Source organism: Leptidea sinapis, chromosome 25 (assembly GCF_905404315.1).
Source record: "Leptidea sinapis chromosome 25, ilLepSina1.1, whole genome shotgun sequence".
Taxonomy (NCBI): domain Eukaryota; kingdom Metazoa; phylum Arthropoda; class Insecta; order Lepidoptera; family Pieridae; genus Leptidea; species Leptidea sinapis.
In genome coordinates this window covers 1416570-1437603 of record NC_066289.1, presented here as the reverse complement: position 1 = coordinate 1437603, position 21034 = coordinate 1416570, and the positions used below count along the sequence as shown (strand labels likewise).

General features: G+C 35.4%; 2 protein-coding genes and 1 non-coding gene across 4 annotated transcripts; 2 read left to right on the top strand and 1 right to left on the bottom strand.

The window, feature by feature from the left end:
• Positions 1-538: 538 nt before the first annotated feature.
• LOC126972234 (uncharacterized) lies at positions 539-15613 on the top strand. The gene is made up of 2 exons (XM_050818880.1): positions 539-676; positions 14464-15613. The coding sequence occupies exons 1-2, from the start codon at positions 662-664 to the stop codon at positions 15508-15510; spliced, it is 1062 nt and encodes a 353-aa protein (XP_050674837.1). The 5' UTR covers positions 539-661; the 3' UTR covers positions 15511-15613.
• Positions 7718-7910, top strand: LOC126972258 (U2 spliceosomal RNA). Its single transcript, XR_007731106.1, has one exon. It is a non-coding gene; the product is annotated as a U2 spliceosomal RNA (small nuclear RNA).
• A 3820-nt stretch (positions 15614-19433) lies between the features above and the next one.
• Positions 19434-20219, bottom strand: LOC126972249 (histone deacetylase complex subunit SAP18). Of its 2 annotated transcripts, XM_050818898.1 has the most exons (3): positions 20139-20219; positions 19989-20067; positions 19434-19895 (listed from the first exon to the last, which is right to left on the bottom strand). In XM_050818898.1, the coding sequence occupies exons 2-3, from the start codon at positions 20061-20063 to the stop codon at positions 19488-19490; spliced, it is 483 nt and encodes a 160-aa protein (XP_050674855.1). In that variant the 5' UTR covers positions 20064-20067; positions 20139-20219; the 3' UTR covers positions 19434-19487. The 2 variants fall into 2 exon arrangements, with proteins under 2 accessions (XP_050674855.1, XP_050674856.1); XM_050818899.1 differs by lacking the exon at positions 20139-20219 and having other exon boundaries at positions 19989-20138.
• Positions 20220-21034: the final 815 nt, after the last annotated feature.

Here is a 21034-nt window from a genome sequence, read left to right as displayed (position 1 = left end):
TTTGAGAAAAACTGCTTTTCAAGCCTTTCAACAACGTATTTGTACTGTCGGTTACCAGCAATCCATCCCGCACTTATTTCTTAAAACACACTGTTCTCGATAAAATTGGAAAGTGCTTTGACATAACGACATAACGGAGATTGAATACAAATCGTAACCAAACAATGCCCAACTTGCTGGAACAATTTGAAGTGACGCAATCCCACATACGCGGCGAAGCCTTTACATGACACAAATGTATTCATATCGAAAGAATTAAATATATCTCAACTAGTACAATATCTGGAACACTTTAATCAGATTCACGACCATAACTGGGCTAGGATCATTAAGTGCAGACTGCTAGTTTAAATTTCAAATCAGCGTCGCTATTATTAGCATTCCAAGCCAAATACTTAGCTTTAACCAACGTTCTTGTTATTACTAATTCATTCATTAGACAGTATCGTCTAGTCTAATGCAGCCAAATTGTAACGCGTTGTATTTTATTGGGAATATATTAGTTGTAATGTGCGTTTACAGTCGGTCACCTTGCAATAAGGTATGGCTGCCGCGTCGCCAGCCCAGGGCGAGAGTGGGCGACCTCATATAGCTTGAGCGGGAGGCATTTCCTTTATTTGTTACTGGTGCTTGGCGTGATTGTGTTGTGCTAAAGGACATCATGCGGACATTGGTGGTAAGTTAAACACTAAATAAAATTCAATCATGGTTCATTAAACTTTCTTTAAAATTGAACAAAAAAAATGGAAAACACCAATAATAAAGGAATTAATTTAAAGACGTTCAAAGCAATTTTTTATGTGATATTCAATAATTAATTTTATTTAAATATTTGATTTTTCAAGTAAATAGATAGAGCAGTACTATGAATAATATCAAAAGGTTATTAAATCTTAAGCTAAGCTCGTGCTTACTCAATACTCGGATCAAAATTAAAAAATTAAATTGAGAAAAAAAATTGAAATTAACCAACAGAATACAATGGAATAATCCCCTCTCTTATGTAGCAAGAGTTCTAACAAAACTTCTCCGTGACGTGACGTGCAACGTCAGAAAATCAGTACAAAATGCCTAGTAAAGTACAAAATTTGTAAATTTACAAAAATGACGACAATTTAGACCATACAACATAAAATTTTAAGAATTATCATTGTGACATTCGAGTGAGTTCATACATTTTTTTTAATTAAATTCAATTGTCTAAGTCAACACTATGCCAAACATGTAACGTTTTTAAAAAGGGATCACAATTCTTCGCTTCACGTATTAAAATAATAATATTAAGTATTAACATTATATAATTAATAAAAGTAACTTATTATAATCCATTTGATACACAGATAGAAGAGAAGGCGATACTAACTCTCTAAGCCGTAACCTTTCAAAATATGCCCTTTTTAATTTACAACGCGGAACTAATTGTTCAAACGCGTTACAGTTACACATTAAATCGATTGTCGTATTCGTAACTTAAGACACGCAATAAACTATGCCCGCTTACTCAATATCAACTGGCCAACTGTTCTTGTTTGACAACTAGATACTGCTGATATGCTCAAAACGAAATTGCTCCATTCACTGCAAAACGTAAGATATAATAACATAGTTGTTTTACCGGTCTTGAAAGCCGTTATTAATAATGGAAACGAATTGCGATAAAGTAAATTGAGCACATGGGAATCGACAAATAAATCGATACGGCATTACACAATTTTTGTAGCAAAACTTTGGTTCGGAAATCGCATTAAATTCGCATCATTACTTGAAGAAATAGCGGGTTAGTTATGCATTGTTACTGAAGCATCAAAACATGCAAAATATACACTAGCTCAACAGCACGCACTTTCTCATACCATACAACAAAGAGGCGTCTCTAACGAGAGTGTAACGTCATGGTTTCATATTTATTAGGGAATAGAAGGACAAACTAGCATACGGATCCTGATAATAACTTATCTCCGTAGTGCACACTCTTTTACAACGTCGGAGGAATCACAGGAAGGTTGTCGGCCTTTAAGGAAGGAGCACACGCACGAAGGAACCCATGTCGTAATGTCCTGAAATCACAAGCCTTTAAAAGGCAACAACGCTCCTGTGACACCTGCGGTGTTTCAGGGGAATGTGGGCAGCCGTGATAAAGGGGTGGGTGAATTTACGATCTGAGCTTAACAAATAGTCCTTACTTTTACTATCTTATTAATAAACGCAGTGTGCTGTTACTCCAAGTTTCAAATTACTTCTCCTTGTCATGTAATTCTGGAGTGACAAAGGTCAGATAGAGCCAAGAAGTTTTAAGTTTGGAATAACTTTGCTTCTTGGATTTACTTCGCGTTTTTTAATAACACAGATAATAGTCGACAAATATTATCAAAAACGTCAAATACCTATCAACGAATAGTCATCTGCCATGTAACAAGCTACAAAAGTTTGGGTTTAATTGTCTAAAGCTAAATAAATTCAGCAATTATGTTAAGAAATATTTTACTAAGTCTCTGATGCAAACATCAGAATAGACACACCAACAACAGTTCTGTTATAATTAATATGAAAGGTTAAGAATGTTTTGCAATGGATTTTAATTTACAAGTTAAATTATAATTTGAAATGTAGTTAATTACTTAGATATGAATATAACGCACTTCTAAGTTAAGACGACCTCTCTGATTAAAACATAATAATTATGTATAAGTAAAGCGTCCTAAATACCTGAGTATTGATCGTAAATATTAACATCTCCTGATACCAATAAGAGAATTTTACCTCACTATGGTTGGCATGTACAAATAATTTAGCTCAAACATACAATGACTTTGTTTATAAGTAATGTATTAATCTCTCAATTGAAAATCACAGGAAAGTCTTAGAAAAGACATCAACGCGTTCGTTTTTTTCAATTATTTCAATGAGACTGAAAATACGGGGTAATTCTTTAAAAAAACTTAATTAAAATACTTTATGATTCTAATGAGTCTAAATGAAAAAAAATCAAGGGTAAAATTTTTGAATTTCTTCGAATTAGGGTCATCAAAGACTATTTATTAGATTTTTTTTTCTCGCAACTGGTCAAAATATACAGCTGTCATACTGAAAGTTTTTAGAAATGGCCTTCTAGAAACCACGGAGGTTTGAAGTGATACTGATAATAATTGAGCATACCTCATAGTTGCAATCAAAATAATATTGTTATGTTTACGAATTACAATACAGTAGTTTAAATATAGTACATCATTGTTATTGGAGGAGGGTACATTAAAAATGGATCAAAATAATATATATTTGTAGAACCTGTTCACGCTTGTATTGTAAAAGTCAAGGTGACGTGCATCATTAATGCACGACACAAAATATCGCGATGTTCGACACCGCCCAATATAATGATAATGACAGATACTCGGGATATTATGAAACAATTTATATAACACTGTTGCTATCGCCAACAATAAAAAAAACTCTTACAAGTCATGATATGTGAAACGTACCCTCTAATTTTATTTTCGGATAAACACATTGTTTATGCATGCTTTTAGATTGCGCAATTGACATGTGCAACGATGAGATACTTGTTGTATTTTTAGAATATAACAGTATATGTACTTATATGACATTAACTTCAATGGACATTTTCTGATAGAGCAATAATATATACTGCCGGTGTGGATAGTTGTTTTAACAACCTTTTAAAGACATTTTTTTACTCAAAATTTATTCCTTTAGAATTATTTTTGATGTCATTTCTAATAGTACCACCGCTTCGGAAAGAAATGGCGCTCTGAGAGATAAGAAGCGGCGCAAGAACTCTCCCAGCATTCTTGTTTTGCGCTCTTTTTAATAAAAATATACTTTCTTGTACTATTGTACTTTCATTGTTATTGCTATAAAATAATCATAATCTAGTGCCAGGCTGTCCGATCACTCAGATATTCAGCCGTAGAGTAGTAGGATTTACGACAGAGCAATTTTTTTTTAAAACATTTAAATTTATTTATAGATAGTGCCTGAACTGCCTGGGATTTTTTTTTAAAGTATATTGTACATTTACCCTTAAAGCTATTATGTGTCTTATGACGCCTACTAGAATAAGTTTTTCTTTAATTATCTATAAAGATAAAATCATTGGATTTCTGTGAACCACGTCAATAAAGCTAATAAAAGTATAACAAACTCCAAATTTTCAAAACATACACAAGTTTGCGTCCTGTACATAAAGTCTAAAATAAACCTAACTATCAAGTATACATGGAGGACTCGATACAGTATGCCCATTGAATTCATAAGATTTGTCAACAAAAGTAAGGAACTTATTCAAGGTATAAAAATGATTGTACAATAAACATTTCAATAATAGAGAAGACAAATTAAAAACATGATAAAATCGTGCCGTAGCTATAAGATACACCGACATTTACCGCATTGGAAAGGTGACGGTTAAAAAGGTTAATCACGGAATGTTAAAAATATAACATAGTTGTTTAATAGGGATAAAAATATAATTAATGTTATTGAAGATCGCCGAGCCGAAGAAATGTTGGACGAATAACGTATTACAGATTTGCTAGGCATACCACATCAACAGTGGTATAGGATAAAGGAGACTGTAATCTCTTGTTGCAAGGAGGAATCTCATGAACGTTGCTTGCGTTTTAGGGATCCGTATTTTTGAAGGAAACACCGCTAGACAGTTCCTTTCAAAACCGCATCGTGTGGGACGCTACACATACAGCTGTAGGAACCGGGTTGAACAGCTCTTCGGAGCACTACCCGCGATTTTTGCCGTAGAAGACACACAATGATGCTACGTCTCTACGCAATGCCAAGCGATGTAGCATTTTTTTCACATGCAAAATTTAAGAAAAAACAACCGCTTCAAAATTATTCCAAAACAATATAATATACACTAAAAAGTAAAAAAATAATTACGTTATCTTCTACAAATTAATAATCTGCTTATTTTTGGAGTTCTCTTAAGTAAAATGAAATGAAAAATATTAGACTACCTAAAAGTGAATCAAATTATTACGTAGATATAATGTTACATTTAAAGTTATTTTTGGAATCAATGTCCTCCCACCGCGGCCCCGCTTTTGCCTCTCGTGACGTCGTGCGTGTCACACGAGCACATCTCACCTATAACTATGTATGTAGTAACAAAACTACCCTGAAAAAAAGAATCATAAAAATCGGTTGATCCAGTCGAAAGTTCTGAGGTAACAAATACAAAAAATACCGTCGAATTAGGAACCTCCTCCTTTTTTGAAGTCGGTTTAAAAAGGTGGCAACCCTAGTCACATCCAAATCTTCGGCGGTTGGCCTCTTTTGTCAACAATGGGAATTATCAAGATCCGACATAAATAAACAACAATATAAACGTACCTTTCCAACAAAGTTAAATGCATAAAACTATATTTGTTACGAATTGTAAATAAAAATCAATTCATTGATAATAAAAGTTAAATATAAAAAATATTTTCTTTGGAACGAAACGTGAAAGAGGTTCAGAGACATCTGTCGGTACCTAAACAATCTACGGACACTCGTAGGAAGTAGGACAGACTTTTTTTTTTTTCGAGAGGAGTACAATACATTTACGTTTTGAAGACCCCGAAACGGGGCCCATACGTCGGGCTCGGGTGTAAACACCCCGTACCGACTAAAAAGCTCCTCTGTGCTGATAGCCCTGAAGGATTTTACAGCGAAGCCGGGCGGGGGCCTTGGAGGCCGAACATGTAGACTCGAAGAGAGAACTCGGACGGAGACTCGAACCTCGGACCGCCTGCTCACTAGGCTGGATGGAGAGAAGATCACTAACGATCTAATATATCTGTTAGTCCAGTGGACTCTAGGTTTGACGAGACTTCGCACTCGCCGGCGAGTGCGGTGATATATGTATGTAAGTATGTGTGAGTGTATATAAGTATGTGACTATTTGTGTGTAGTGTTATTGTAGGTGTGTGATTTGTGATGTGAGTGTGAGTGGTGTTAAACGATTACAGGACGAGGACTATCTCGTCGGGCTTCTATCAAAGTGTGTGATTCGTGTTATATTAGGTTGTGGCCGTTGGAAATCGTCAAAGTGACGAGTGGCAGTAGTTTGATGCACACGGCCGCGCCTACGTCTTCGAGGGCGGTGTGGTTGGTTTGGTGACGGTGTTGGTGATGGTGCTGGTGTCGCGTTCGCGATCGTAATATGGTCGTCCGGGTCGACAAGTACGTGTCGAGGTCTGTTTGTTCAGACTGTGGTCTAGAGGAGTGTAAGCACATGCCTCCCTCACCAAGATATTAGGGTGCTCGGCCACCTTATCAAAGTAGCGTCGCGACATCTCATTGAAATGTTGAGCGATGGTCGGCAGCTCAAGATCGCGATGGAGGTCTACGTTACGAGCGAACCACGGTGCCCCGGTGGGTGTGCGCGTGAATTTATTCTGAACCACTTGCAAACGCCGCAAGTGGCTCGGCGGCGTGTGGGCAAACACGATGCTTGCGTACGACATAATGGGACGTACGATGGTCTTGTACAATGTCACCTTGTGTCTGAGCGGCAGTTTGCTTCGCTTGCACACAAGTGGATACAGGCGGCTAAGGACAAACCGGGCTCTATTGCAAACCGTGCTGATATGTTTTGCGAAGTTCATGTTGAGTCGGTGGGACAAGTAGGACAGACAAAAATGTTGTGTAATGCCGAAAAATAAAAACGTGTGGTAGGCCGATATTGGTTCGTAGTTTTTATCCTATGACGCTTCGTTATGTATAGGAACCCGGCATTAGACGTATTGTTTAAGATTGACTTATTTTTTGCGAAGCCGTTGTAATGAAACAAACACTGAATGAGATATGGCGCGCGTAAGGTTAGTACAGACACTGCACAATTTTCTTAAATGTATTTACTGTATAGATTTAAAACCAATATTTCGATTCAATTGCATGAATCATGGTCCCGAGAGATCTGTGGTAGCGGTGGGAAAGTCAATCATAGAAAGATTTATAAACCCAAACAAAGCCGCGGTTGCTTGAGATAAAAAAGTGAAGAGAAGCAGGTCCTAAAGAAGAGTTGCCTCGCTGCTTAGTGCTCAAGTGATCACACTTCTTTATCGCACCCCATAGTGCTAAAAACAAGTTGTTTTAAAGCCAAAGTCAATTAAATGGACAAAGTAGCCTTAATATTTTAGTGTCTTGATGGAAAAACTATTATATTATCTAACATTACCAACTAAGTCAATAACCAGTTTAGGAGTTACGAAATGAATAGCGACGGAGGTTATTCATGTAAAAGGGGAACATAAATGGTCCCAAAATGCAATCCCTTTCCTTTAACGCGGTCTTATTTCACTGCCATCAGCTTAATTTATGGTGGTCGTTAGTTTCGTTGCTGCAGTTCTAATTCCTTAATGGTAAAAAACTAAAGATAAGTCTTCTGCTGAATGACTGAATAACATCCATAATGTGATGGAGGATGTTTAAAAACACACATCTACAGCTCCTCCGCCAATAGGGTACCTACCCCATTGATGAACAATCTAGCGGTCTCTTGGGTTACTTGATTTAAAGAATTCCACAAGATGTCGCACATCGTACCCGTATCGCTTGCAGCTGTGCCTCTGAATTTTCGTTACTTTATATGAACGCCCAGAGATGTCGTTATCATATCGTTAGCTCATTCTTACGACGCGCTATCGATATTTATTGGAAACTAGTGACTCCCTACAGTCTCCGACTTATCGTCATCGCTTCTCGGCCTTTTGGCTAAGATCAAAGTGTAGTATCTGTTCTTTTCAGCTTAATATCTGAAAGTTCCCGCATTGCGGGACCAGTATATTAAACTGATTTTTGTAAAATGACGGGGTGTTAGGGGCTCGCTCCACTCCTGTCACGGGTCGGCCCGGCATTGCAGTGCCGCCGGGATTGGCCCACATTATATAAGAAAATGAAACTTAACAAGTAGACACAATTACACTTTGCAGTATGCGTGTTTAGTGTTTACTTTGCTAAATGAAACCAATTCAAAATATTGAGTGTGATCCTCGTATCCGTTTTCAGTTTATACTCAATACTAGAAGACTGACTTGTACCGTTTGTTTGTAATGTATCATTCAAGGCCAATTTGGCGACACATATTTACTTGTAACGTAATATCATAATATTTTTGTAATGTATTAATATCATTCGAGCTCTTGGCTCAAGTGTGCTCCATTTCTTCTCATTATGTCATACGTCTACCCAAGCATCGTTTTTTTTTGTGTTGAAATGATTTGCATAAGGAAAATCCCATAAAATTGGCTTTTCTTTGTAATTTTCGATAAATAAAAGGGTTTTTTCGTCATCCCGTGCATTTTACAAAGATTTTTTTTTTAAATTTAAGAGATCTTGGTGCTCCTAACCTTTGAAATACCTACCTGAGAAGGCGAAAAATCTTAGCAGAAAAATATTATGCAATTAATATACATTGTTTATAAATATAAATTCTTACACGAACGTAAGTATATAAAAAAAAATATTGAAAATATTTATTTGTAATTTTTATTAAAATTACAATCTGTACGTACAGAATCCTACGTGTCTAAAAAATCGTAAAGTATTTTGATTAAACATATACATTGATAAAAACATCATCATCATTAGTAACTGGAGCGTCTACTTTCCCATGTGGGGATATCGCCATGAAAACACCGAAACACATTTTAATTTATTACTTTTTGCTTTTATTTCAAAACCCAGTTACATAGGTACATCGTACATCAAAAATATATGTGTGTACGTACCCTATGGATAAAAACGTTAGGTTGGATCAATACCAACCCAGGGAAATTATCTTACAAAGTTTATTCAAACAAGATATTTTTTACGTCTCGCTCCCGGACAGGTTCATTTAGCCTTGTGGTTAGTGCCCCTGCCCACTAAGCCAGAGATCCTGGGTTCAGATCCTGGTGTAAGTCCCGAGTAGGTGCAAACATTTATATGATGATGTTTCCGAGTCATGGATGTATATAAGTATTTATGTATGTTTAAGTAAGTATATCGTATTAAATATATCGTTGTCTTGTACCAATAGTACAGGCAATGCCTAGTTTGGGGCAAGATAATTTGTTTAAAAGTCTGTCAGAATTATTATTAGTATTATTAATTACAGACATTCATTTACCACGGTCCTGTCTTGCAGCCCTGGCTTCTTGCACTCATACCAGCCATTCATCAAGACTAATTATTCAGCCTATGTCGAACAAACAATTTAGCTCAGCTAATACCGTAAAAATTAATATTATAAAAAAATATAAAAGTGAACATTTCTTGACGATCGCTTGATGATCGCATTTTAACTAAATTTTTTTACATGATATGCAGATTCTTGAAAAATAAATATACCTATAGGCCGCCTAGTATAAGCCAGCCTTAAATATTAATTTTTATAAGAAAGTAAATGGGAATTTTTACATAAATTGCAATGTTCTACAAGATTCTATTGGTCCTTTATCCATAGAGCTGAGTGTGATAAAACGCCAACTTGTCTTTTGCATTCGGCTTTCTTAGCTTAAGCTCAGCATAGTTTCAGTTTTCAAATGACTATTAAGGCGACACTAAATGCCAGCGACCTTGAGCGATATGAGTTCACGGCTGCCGGCCCGCCATCTATGTAACAAAGCCAATATTTTCAAAATTCTTGGGTGGAAAACAGTTTATATGCTTACAATCCTCGTTATTCACTACTAATCTGAATAAATGAACCTACACAAAAAAGTACAAGCTATAAGTATAACTTTTCTGAGAGATGTACCAAAAAAATGCGTCACGCCATGCCAAAAAACTTGTTTAACTTCAAAGAAAAGTGGTAGTTCAAAAAGGCACGGCAGTGTTAACTATAACCAACAGCAGACATTAGCAACCTACAAATAAGACTTAAGGATATGTGTAACAGGATTAAGTAGTGTTCATAGCTCAAAATGCTATACTTTCACCACAAAACTTGTCTAAAAACACCATGTTTGCGTGTTTTCTGCTTACTCTTCGTCTTAAAAGAAAATCAAAGATTATGCTAAGCTAACACTCAGCTATCAAAATATAGTTCTGAAAAACAGACTCAAAGGTCGGCCCACTTGTAAAACATAAAGAATAAATTATATTATGACACGACATACAAAATACACCGACTCACCTTGACTGGCGGAAGAACGAGTGGCCTTACCACTTTCAGATCGAGACCTTAGCTCAACACTTAGGTATTAAAAGTATTCCAATAACTTACAACATTCAATACGACAATATGTTATCAGATAGCTGGCTTATAAGTAAAAAAAACTGTATTTAAATATAAGATACTAGTTAGCTGACCCGACAGACGTTGTTCTGTACATAATAAATAAAATACTGTTTTATTATGAACTAGCTGACCCGACATACGTTGTTCTATATATAATAAATAACATAATGTTTCTATATGAATTTGTCAATAATATATCATAACATCAAAAATTACTTCGTAAAATATGCACCCTGCTGTCGTAATGAAATTGTTTCACAGCAGAACTGTCAAACCATGCGTCAATAAATTCTCTCATAGAAATTATGTATGGCAAAGGAAAAACAAATTTGTCGTTTTTATTTAATTTAGCAGCATTTTCCTATTTATTCAACCTTTTGTTAAACCTTCTCTGGACTTCCACAAATAATTCAAGGCCAAAATAAGCCAAATCGGTCCAGCCGTTCACGAGTTTTAGCGAGACTAACGAACACCAATTGATTTTTATATATATACATAGATAGATTTGTCTTATAGTACCTAATTATTTCGTAAAATATGCTCACTCTATAATGAATTGTTTGACAACAGAACTGTCAACATTCAAACCGTGCGTCAATAAATTCTCTCATAGAAAAAAATGTCCATACATATCGAAATAAAAACTACCCTATCTCTAAGCTGCACTCCATGAAGTAATCCCCATCAGAATCCGTTCATTAGTTAAGGAGTTCACTGGGAACAAATAGCAGGACACTGTATTTATATAATATACATATATTAAGATAGGTACCTACTCCCTTGTTTTGCTTTGATATTGTGAGATGGTATTCGTTTTAAGAAAATTTATTGAAGTAGGAGTTGCTTTGCGAAAATCCATAATTATACAAATGATTTAAGTTTTCTCTAGTGTTAATTCCGCCAATATTTGTTTTTAAACAATTCGACACGTGTTTCGCCTCTACACGAGGCATCCTCAGGACGTGTTGTCTCGCCAAAATCTGGCACGAGACAAGTAGAGGCGAAACACGTGTCGAATTGTTTAAAAACAAATATTTGCGGAATTAACACTAGAGAAAACTTAAATCATTTGTGGTATTCGTTTTATTTTAGATACCCATATAAAACGTAATTTCTAAGACAAAACAAAGTTGAGAGTTTAGTTCCATAAAAACGATAAGCTTACAATATACTAACGTGTATACAACCTGACAGCCCGTTGATGCGTGACCAATTTTGATGTGTCAATGAGTGCGTTAGCTAGTGGTTTTAATACTCAAAATACTAAGGCCAGTCGTGGCTGAGAGTTTAAGACGTGTCAATCAAAATTGGACAATAGATTCAGTTACCGGTCGCTGTATCACCGTTAGAGATATTCTTATATTTCGCCCGCTTTGTTGGTCCATACGCTAGTATATTGTATGATATATAACAGATAACATCACAATAGTCCCGCAAGAGTTATTGTCCTTTTATCCGGGATGCGCCGTTTCGATCCCTGCTCGCCACGTTGGTACCTACTTTGTGCCTACTTAATGTATTTTCGGTATTCCGAATTATATACGAACAAACATACGGTAGATTCAGTAATTTAAAAGAAATATTTATAGTGACCATTTAAAAGCGCTTTTTGAATAAAGTTTATTTGACTTTGACTTTTTCGATTTTAATCGAAGGTCTTCAAAATCATCATGATCATCATCGTTAGGAAACCTTACACACTCCTGTAAAGATATTTTTGTTTTTTTGTATTAAATTGATAAATAATTCGCACGTTTACAAAGTATACAAATGATTTAAGTTTTCTTTAGTGTTAATTCCGCCAATATTTGTTTTCAAACAATTCGACACGTGTTTCGCCTCTACACGAGGCATCTTCAGGACGTGTTGTCTCGCCAAAATCTCGTGCCAGATTGGCGGAATTAACAATTAAGAAAACTTAAATCATTTGTATAATTATGGATTTCCGCAAAGTAACGCCTACTTCAATAAATTTTCGTTTACAAAGTGCCTGAACACAGGGTTGCGGAAGATATATAATAAAACCTTAACCTTTTTCCGTGTTACAATATTTCAATATTACTTTTATGGAAATAATTGACGGAGAGGACAGATGACCGTCCTCAAGGCTTGGAAAAAGAAAATAAATTCGAACCGGTTCACGTAGTTACCTAGAGAACAATATATTCGGTATTATTGTACCTTTGATTACTATTTTACGGCTTATAGTTATTTACGTTCATAAGATTTCGTTGAATAGAACGATTTTTTTTTCACCTACCTAGAAAAATATCGGGCTTGCTTAGTATTGATAAATAAAAAAAAAACTTCATCTATATTCTATACTAAATCGACCAACTGTGATGAGCACCTACATATAATAATTTATGATATGAAATCTTCTTTAGCAACTTCTTTCGAATCCAATCTACGATATGCCTAATTAACTAAAACAATGGTGTAAATTATCATACTAACGGACAAACAAACAACGTATTTCGTTTTAACTGATATTAATATTAGAATTAAGTCTAGGCTGACGAAGTAGCCCGCATATACGTACGTAGGGCCAATTAGATACATCGATGCATTGGTCTTTTAGTCAAAAGTTTTTATTAAAATTTATTGCGTCTTGACTCTAAGACATACCTGTATAATTAATTTAACTTGTACAATGTATTTCTCATAAGTAAAACAATGAGCACCTTAATGTATGTATATTTCCTCTGGATGGAAAAGTGCAGAGCCAAACAGTGATTGCTAACTGCTATATAATTCAATCTAATGTTAATAATGAATGTAATAAAACTGAACAATAATTGTCTAACTTTTTAAACATATCTTATAATATATATATACTTATACTTCTTTCTTATTTTTATTTAGTTGAGACAAAAATAATATTTTCGCGACACAAATATTTTAAAATATAACGGAACTTTTCCTGACATCAATGTTTTGATGATTTAGAGGCGCACTTGCATCGCGTAGAATAAATTATTATTATGCGCGATGTACACTCGCAACGCGAAGGCCCGCGATTGCCGTGAAACGCGAGTGTAGATGGCTTAGCGCCTTCGCGGAGATTTCTATAAAAAAAAGGGTAACTCTTGAACCAGACAAAACACCTTAAACTAACACCGTCATACTACCCCCTTAATATTACGTATACTTATTACACACTGCTAAATAACTTTCAAACAGTACATTAATCACTAACCCACTTACTTCAATTACATGCGTTAATCGGTAATTCCCTTATTAGTTATGACTATAGCAATTATTACAAACATTTCATTATATCAATAATTATTGGCAATTCAATGTGTTTCCTCTCGTGTGTGAAACACAAACTTGGCAACAATTAAGTTTCTTTAGTCGTACTTAGTCGTATTTAGTCGTATTTAGTTGTATTTAATAGGTTATTTGACTTTCTCTGAACTAAAATTAATTAAAAAAAAAAAAAGCACGGTATTTGAAAATGGAATATGCCGAGAGTAGGTTACCTTTTAATTTGTGTATTTGTTATTATTTTTTCATTGACAATTGTGTAGCGGCAGTGCAAGTATTCATGCCATGATTTTTTTGATCTCCATTGTGGCCTTAAGTCAGAATATGTTCATACTACATTACATTAAAATCAGATTGGTAGTTAAGTCATCAGGATTTCCAGCCGGACATAGTTACTTTCAAAATAATACTAGCAAATACCAATGAACGCACATGGTGCGTACAGCTGGATTGATTGTTAGCAAAAATAGATCTTTGAACAATAATAAGAGTAATAGTTGCTAACTTAATAGATCACGTCCTATTGACCGTCTAAACTCTAAAGCTACCATCAACAGTAATTTAAAGACGTTACGATTGAAGGTAACTCCCAAAGGTTGATCAAAATGCGAACTATCTTATGAAAGCCTACTTAATTAGATTGTCCATAACAAACAATGTAGGAATTATTAGAACAAATATTAAAATGGGTTATAGGTGTTTGGAATGGATGTTAAACAGTCAGCAATATTAATGCAAAAGTATACCTACAGTGTAATAATGCATGGTTATTACAGTTGTACTGCGAGTTGCGACGAAGGATGGTTATACGCAAATAAGACCTTGGCCTATATATTTGTTTTTTTTTTTTCGGATTTAATAAAAATACTCATAGCCCCTGGTAGATATTATGTTTATAAAACTAAATCGCGTTATATATAATTAACAATAGCTGTCATATTTTTCAGATTATATCGCTGGTTGCTATGACAGCCTACGCCCAGTTTGACGGGCCGGCGCCACCACGACTCCAGATTCCTGGGGCAATCCCAATTGGAGGCGCCAGACAGGGAGGCTTCCGGCAAGGAAGAATAACAGCTGCACAAGTTAAAATACCAGTAGCAAGGGTGCGACGACCAGGCCTAGCAAGACCTTCATTCAAATCTGTAGACGCAGCGCCGCGTCCGAATCTTCAATCAATTGAAGAACCAGCCAAACCTGTCACTGAAGAACCGGAAGATGAAATTGATATTAATACTCCCACTGCGTACACATCCAACGCATACTCTACTCCTGAGCCCCAGAACGATTACTACGACATCTCTACAACATCCCAACCAAAACCGCCAAGCATATACAATTCTTCGCCTTATGCTCAAACAACACCTAGTATCCCTAAGCAGGAGCCAATCAGGCCAACCCAATACCGCCCGCTTTTGCCACAATCGTTCAGTCCTGTGAGAAATGAACCCCAATCTCGGCCTCAACCAGTACGTCTACAACCTTTATCTAGCAGACCGCAAAGACCTTCATTAAGACCAGAACCCAAACCATTCGCGGAAGAAGATGATATTATTCAGCCTGTTCGGCAATATACCAGACCTCAAGAACCAATTCGCGCAGCCCCAGTTAAGAGCGCACCACAGAAATACATACCTTCAAATAACAGGGAAAAGAAACCGGTAGCGCAAATCCTTCGTAAATATAGGGAAGAAAACGAAGATGGCAGTATCATATGGGGATTTGAAAATGATGATGGCAGTTTTAAAGAAGAGATGATTGGGGTAGACTGTATCACTCGTGGCAAATATGGTTATGTTGATCCAGATGGTTTAAGAAGAGAATACAATTATGAAACGGGCATTGCCTGTGACAAGACTAAAGATAACCAAGAAAAAAATGGATTTGTTGATTACCAAGAAAACAAAGCTGTTTTACCAAATGGTATCACTATTGATCTCAACAATATGGGAAAGAAATCGAAGAGGCCATTTAGATCACCAAGTAATCAGTAGATTTAAGTATATTTAAAAAAAATATTAATTTATTTTAAGATTTATTGTCTAATAAGTACCTAATGTGTTACATACCATGAATAAAATTAATGGTATTAAATAATGTGTGATTTATTTTGTCCTGCCTTGCAAATTGGAGTGCTTTAAATCCAAATTAAACTATGAATGATTTACATATAAGTCTTGAAAAGCTCATGCAAAGATTAAAAAATAAAAAAAAATATGTTTTGCAGTTCAATTAAAGTCCTGACCAGCATATAAAGCACCCAATAAACTATAGGAAGTCCCTAGGCTGGGCTAAGTCATAGAGTTCCACAGATGTCATTTGGTTGTTTGATATTATCATGGCAAATTTTTGATATAAATTTTAGAAATACTTATCAATGATGAGCCTCTTTTAATACTATAATATCATTGATGATAACATTGACTATAATACTTTTACTAAAATATGTTAAGAATGCGATCAATAGAGACTTACCCCCTTATTCATAATGGTCCGCTAACTTAAAACAGCCGCTAAGGAGTGTTTTTACTCATTCTGACTCAGGTCAATAGAAGAAAACAGAGTGAGAATTAGCAATGCTTTAAGTTAGCAGACTATTATGAATAAGGGGGTTAGGTTAGGCTTGAGAATGTAGGGTTAGTATAATCTTTGAAATCGATTTTATAGTCATTTGAAAGCTGGTATTATGCTGAATTTAAGCTAAGACAGCCCAATCCAAAAGTCAAGATCGCTTTTTATCACATTTAGCTAAGTTTTAGGTAAGTAAAGCTTGAGCAATGACTAAGCTCGCTCTATAGATCTCAGCCTAAGAAAACTCACAAAAGAAGTCATGTATTATATATACCTAATGATTAAAATAATGATAATAATATAAAATGCTAGATATAAACCCTAATGAACCACATCAATTTATATATAGCATTCAGGTAGATGCTCTTGGGCGTCACGGGTTATCCTGTCTAAAATCGGCAAGGTGTATCAGATCATCAGGCCAGCATTAAAGAAGTCATCCGCAGGGCATTTGCCGCTCTTAATATACCAGCGCTTTTAGAGCCAAATGGTATTACCCGCCGCTATGTCAAGCGTCCTGATGGAATGACGCTGGTGGCTTGGGCACGGAGAATAGCGCTGGTGTGAAACGCGACTTGCGTCGACACTCTGCCTCCTTCTCATGTCCAAGTTACGTCAGTTGGTGCTGGGGCTGCTGATTCGATAGCTGAAGACAGCAAGTGTCGCAAATATGTCGGTCTCAGTGAGTCATATATCTTTGTGCCGTTTGGTGTCGAGACACTTGACTTGTGGGGCCCAGAGACGCGGAGAATATATAATGTATTATCTTCGCGCCTCAATAAGGCTACTGGAAACCCAAGCGCTGGCAGCTATTTCGGTCAAAGGATCAGCCTAGCTATCCAACGCGGAAATGCTGCCAGTATTCTTGGTACACATGCATGTAATGATAGTTTTAATTTTATGTAGTCATAGAATTCTAAATATAGTTATAAGATTTGCTTTGTTTAAATATTTTACTAAATTACACTATGTTTTACAAAAATATATTAAGGTATTCATGATAATAGTATGTAATTTACAATTAATAAGGAATGAGTGTACACCACTTTACCTACATTCCTAGATATTTGATGTGAAAGTATGATATATTAAATTTACATTAAAAGCAACAGTTATGTACTTCACTAAAGAACAGCAGAGATTTGAACCCATATAGAGTCAAACCTTATTTAAAATTCTAGCCTGAGCTCTACAAACTGACCATCAATTGTAATAAGTATTATCATAATTATAGAAACGAGATCACATTTATAATTCAGAATGTGCATCACAAGAAATGAAATAATAATCACTTACAGTACTAGACAAGTACAATTTGAGTGATTGATACTTACCATGTGTATGTAAGAAATAATATGAACAATTTTATTGACAACATAAACTCACAAATGTAAATATGAGATATATTTATAGTCGGAGACTCAAATGTTTGAAAGACGACCCAGTATAGCAGTTGGACACCTATTATTCATGAACTGTGATGATCCATGTAAATTAATATTATACAGTTTGTACAGACACAGACAATTCAAATTGGAGAGATATTTGCATCAGGCAGACCCAGCTTGCACATCCGTCAATTGAGTCTTCAAATTGAATGGCCTTACAATTAAACTTGGTGTAAGGTTATACCTGAGAACAAACTAAGAATATGCAAATGTTGACAATATTTCTGAAAACACTATCTATACAATGATATTTCTAGTGTTCTGAATGTTGAGCAGCCTTGCAAATAAATGTGGGACATGTTATACGAGGGCTGCACTAAAAGTATCGGGAATGGAATATTTCAACTATTCCTGTCATATTAAAATCTTTTTAAATGAAAACTCCTTGGTTTTTAAAATCGAATACCATTTATTGATTTAAAAAAATATTCTCGGTCTTGTCACAAGGTCTTTTCAAACTGGAAAATGGAATAGAAATTCTATAGCAATGATTTATTATGATTTTCGAAGTGGTTTAACACAAAAACAGTGTGTTGACCTGATGTGGATGATTTCTGCATTTGGTGATGAAGCCCCATCCACAACCACAATTTATCGCTGGTTTGCTAAGTTTCAACAAGGACATGTCAAGCTCAGTGATGATCCCCATCAAGGTCGTCCAAAAACTGCAGTCACCAAAGAAAACGTTGATGCTGTGCGTAAGCTAATTGAGGAAGATCGACATGTGACATACCGCGAAATTCAGGCAACTTTAGACATTGGCATGAGTCAAATACAAGTAATCTTGCATGAACAATTAGGTGTAAAAAAGTTGTTTTCCCGATGGATACCGCATTTGCTCTGTGAAGAGCAAAAAGCGGCACGCGTTACTTGGTGCGTCAGACCTCTCGAAAGATTTCACGCAGGATCCTCAAATGCTGTATACAATATCGTATCAGGTGACGAATCCTGGATTTACGCGTACGAACCCGAAACAAAAAACCAGTCACGAGTTTGGGTGTTCGAAAATGAGTTAAAGCCAACAAAAATTGTTCGTTCATGGAGTGTTGCAAAAAAAATGGTGGCCACGTTTGTCTTTGAAACCGGCCATGTTGCGACTATTCCTCTTGAGGGACAAAGAACGGTTAATGCAAATAAATAAAACATAGAAATATTAGACTATCCGCCGTACAGCCCCGACCTAAGCCGTAACGATTTCTATATTTTCCCTAAAATAAAGAATAAATTGCGTGTTCAGAGATTTTCATCACCTGAAGAAGCTGTGGACGCCTACAAAACGGCCATTTTAGAGACCCCAACTTCCAAATGGAATGGTTGCTTCAATGATTGGTTCCATCATATGGAAAAATGTGTCAAATTTTGCGGAGAATACTTCGAAAAGCAATCAATACATTTTTAAATAGTAATGTTGTGTCATTTCCTTGATTCCTGACACTTTTAGTGCAGCCCTCATATGTCCAAATAAACCAATCATATGCAAAATGTCTATTTGTTTACAAACCAAGTTTAATTGTGAGTTGTAAACTAAAATTATATTTATTTCTCATATCTTTGTTCCTAGATGTATGGATTTGTACAATTATCTACCAAACATATTTTGTCAGTTTTAATGAGCCTGCAAAAATTTGGTTCAAATATAATTTATAAAGTTAAACATCAGTCATCATCTGTATAAAATTATGATAAACTTCCATGTCAGTATGTCATGGGTACTTTCAAAAACACATTAAAGTAACCCAAAGGCTGGTAAAACTTTTGTGATGTATCTGGAATTGCAAGAAAGAATAGGGAATGGTGATCGCAATATCAGACTACACAATCTTATGTATCCAAATATTCCATATTTTTAATAAATATATATTATAAGTATTAAAATGTCAGCTTTCAATAACAGATGATTGTTACAAATTACAAATTTATTAAAATATTACAGTATTTACCAATACTAAATATTAATAGGGCCGATTATTCATATTATAAGGTTGTGGACGTCTCATTGGGGGTGGCATCCTATTAGCAGGTGTAATCGATATATCTAAAAAATTCCCAATCTGGAATTTTAGTTGTGACAGTGTCTTGTTGTCATCATTTCCTCTTTGACCAGAACAAGTTACACCAATTTCTCTCATGCGATAAGTAGGTGATCTCATATCAGGATATACAATCGCGAAATCAAAATATGTACCCTTGCGTCGTGTTTCTGGGTTAACCTCTTTCACTAGACTTGTTAGTTCTCGAAGAGTTGCATCCATCCATGTATAAATTTGTAGTTCGTTTTGTGGTACATTTCCTCTTAAATAATCTCCTGGCGAATTGTGCCTTCCAGTTGAACAAAATACTCGTAGTAGTAATGGGCATGTCTGGAAAACAACAGCATTAGTAAAAATAATTCTTTTCTCTTAATTTTAAAGCCACCACTATTTACATTACATTATAGAGAACACGCAATGTACCTTCTCTCTATCCACAGGTTTTTCCACCGGCTTTATTTCTTCTACAACCATCGATTCCAAACCCGCCATCTTCATCACACTGTTTAAAAATTAAATTACCACTAAGTTAGTTATTTAACTTACTAAAATTAAAGTATTCTAAATATTTACTCTCAAGTCTCCAGCAGCTTGCTTCCAAACAAAGAGAATATATAATCAGTACATTAGCTTCCAAAGAGGATGTTAATAATAAATGACAAAGAGAATATAAGCACTACGTTCAAGAGACGGGGACTGTTTTCCAATTACAGCACTAGAGCGCATTATGCGGCATAATCAATGACGTTCTATACATACAGACAATGCACCTCATACAAAATCGAAGCCGGAATATGGCACATGCCACAAATGACACCATAATAAGCTTCGACTGCTATGTCTATACATTTCTGCGTTTACTCCAGTTGTTTAAAATATTATTGGTGAATAGGCAGCGGTGTAAACACTTTTTCAGTTTCAGCTGCGTATTTTGATTTTAGAACCCGATTTGGACAATGACATCAGTAGAGTAGCAGTTGGGTATTTATTTAAACCCAGACAAAAAAGAGGGTTCCTATAAGTTTTACGTTCGTCAGTCTTACGCTATTTTCCGATGAAGATCTGTTGAATCGGAGGTTTTTTACGTTTTTAATCAAAAATTTCTTTCATATTATAAAGGGGCAAGTTTGTATGTTTATTTATTGGCTTGTTGCTTATATTTGTAACTTCTTTAAGTTCTAAAGGGATTTGGATTTAATACCTTAAGGTAACCTTTAGTGAAAGAAACTAATACTCAAATATAATATTTATATTTACATAAAATAATTAGTTAAACTGGTTATTTAAATGTTAGGTTCCTGTATTTAATAAAGTTTGTCTTTTAGACTTAGGCTTCTTTTCTAGGTTATCTTTTTGGTAAATGTAGTGTAAGCGGACACCAACATATCATGGTATGACAGCTTTTGTCAAATTATAAATATGGCTAATTTGAATCAATATCCTCCCGCCGCGGCTCCGCTCTGGCCTCT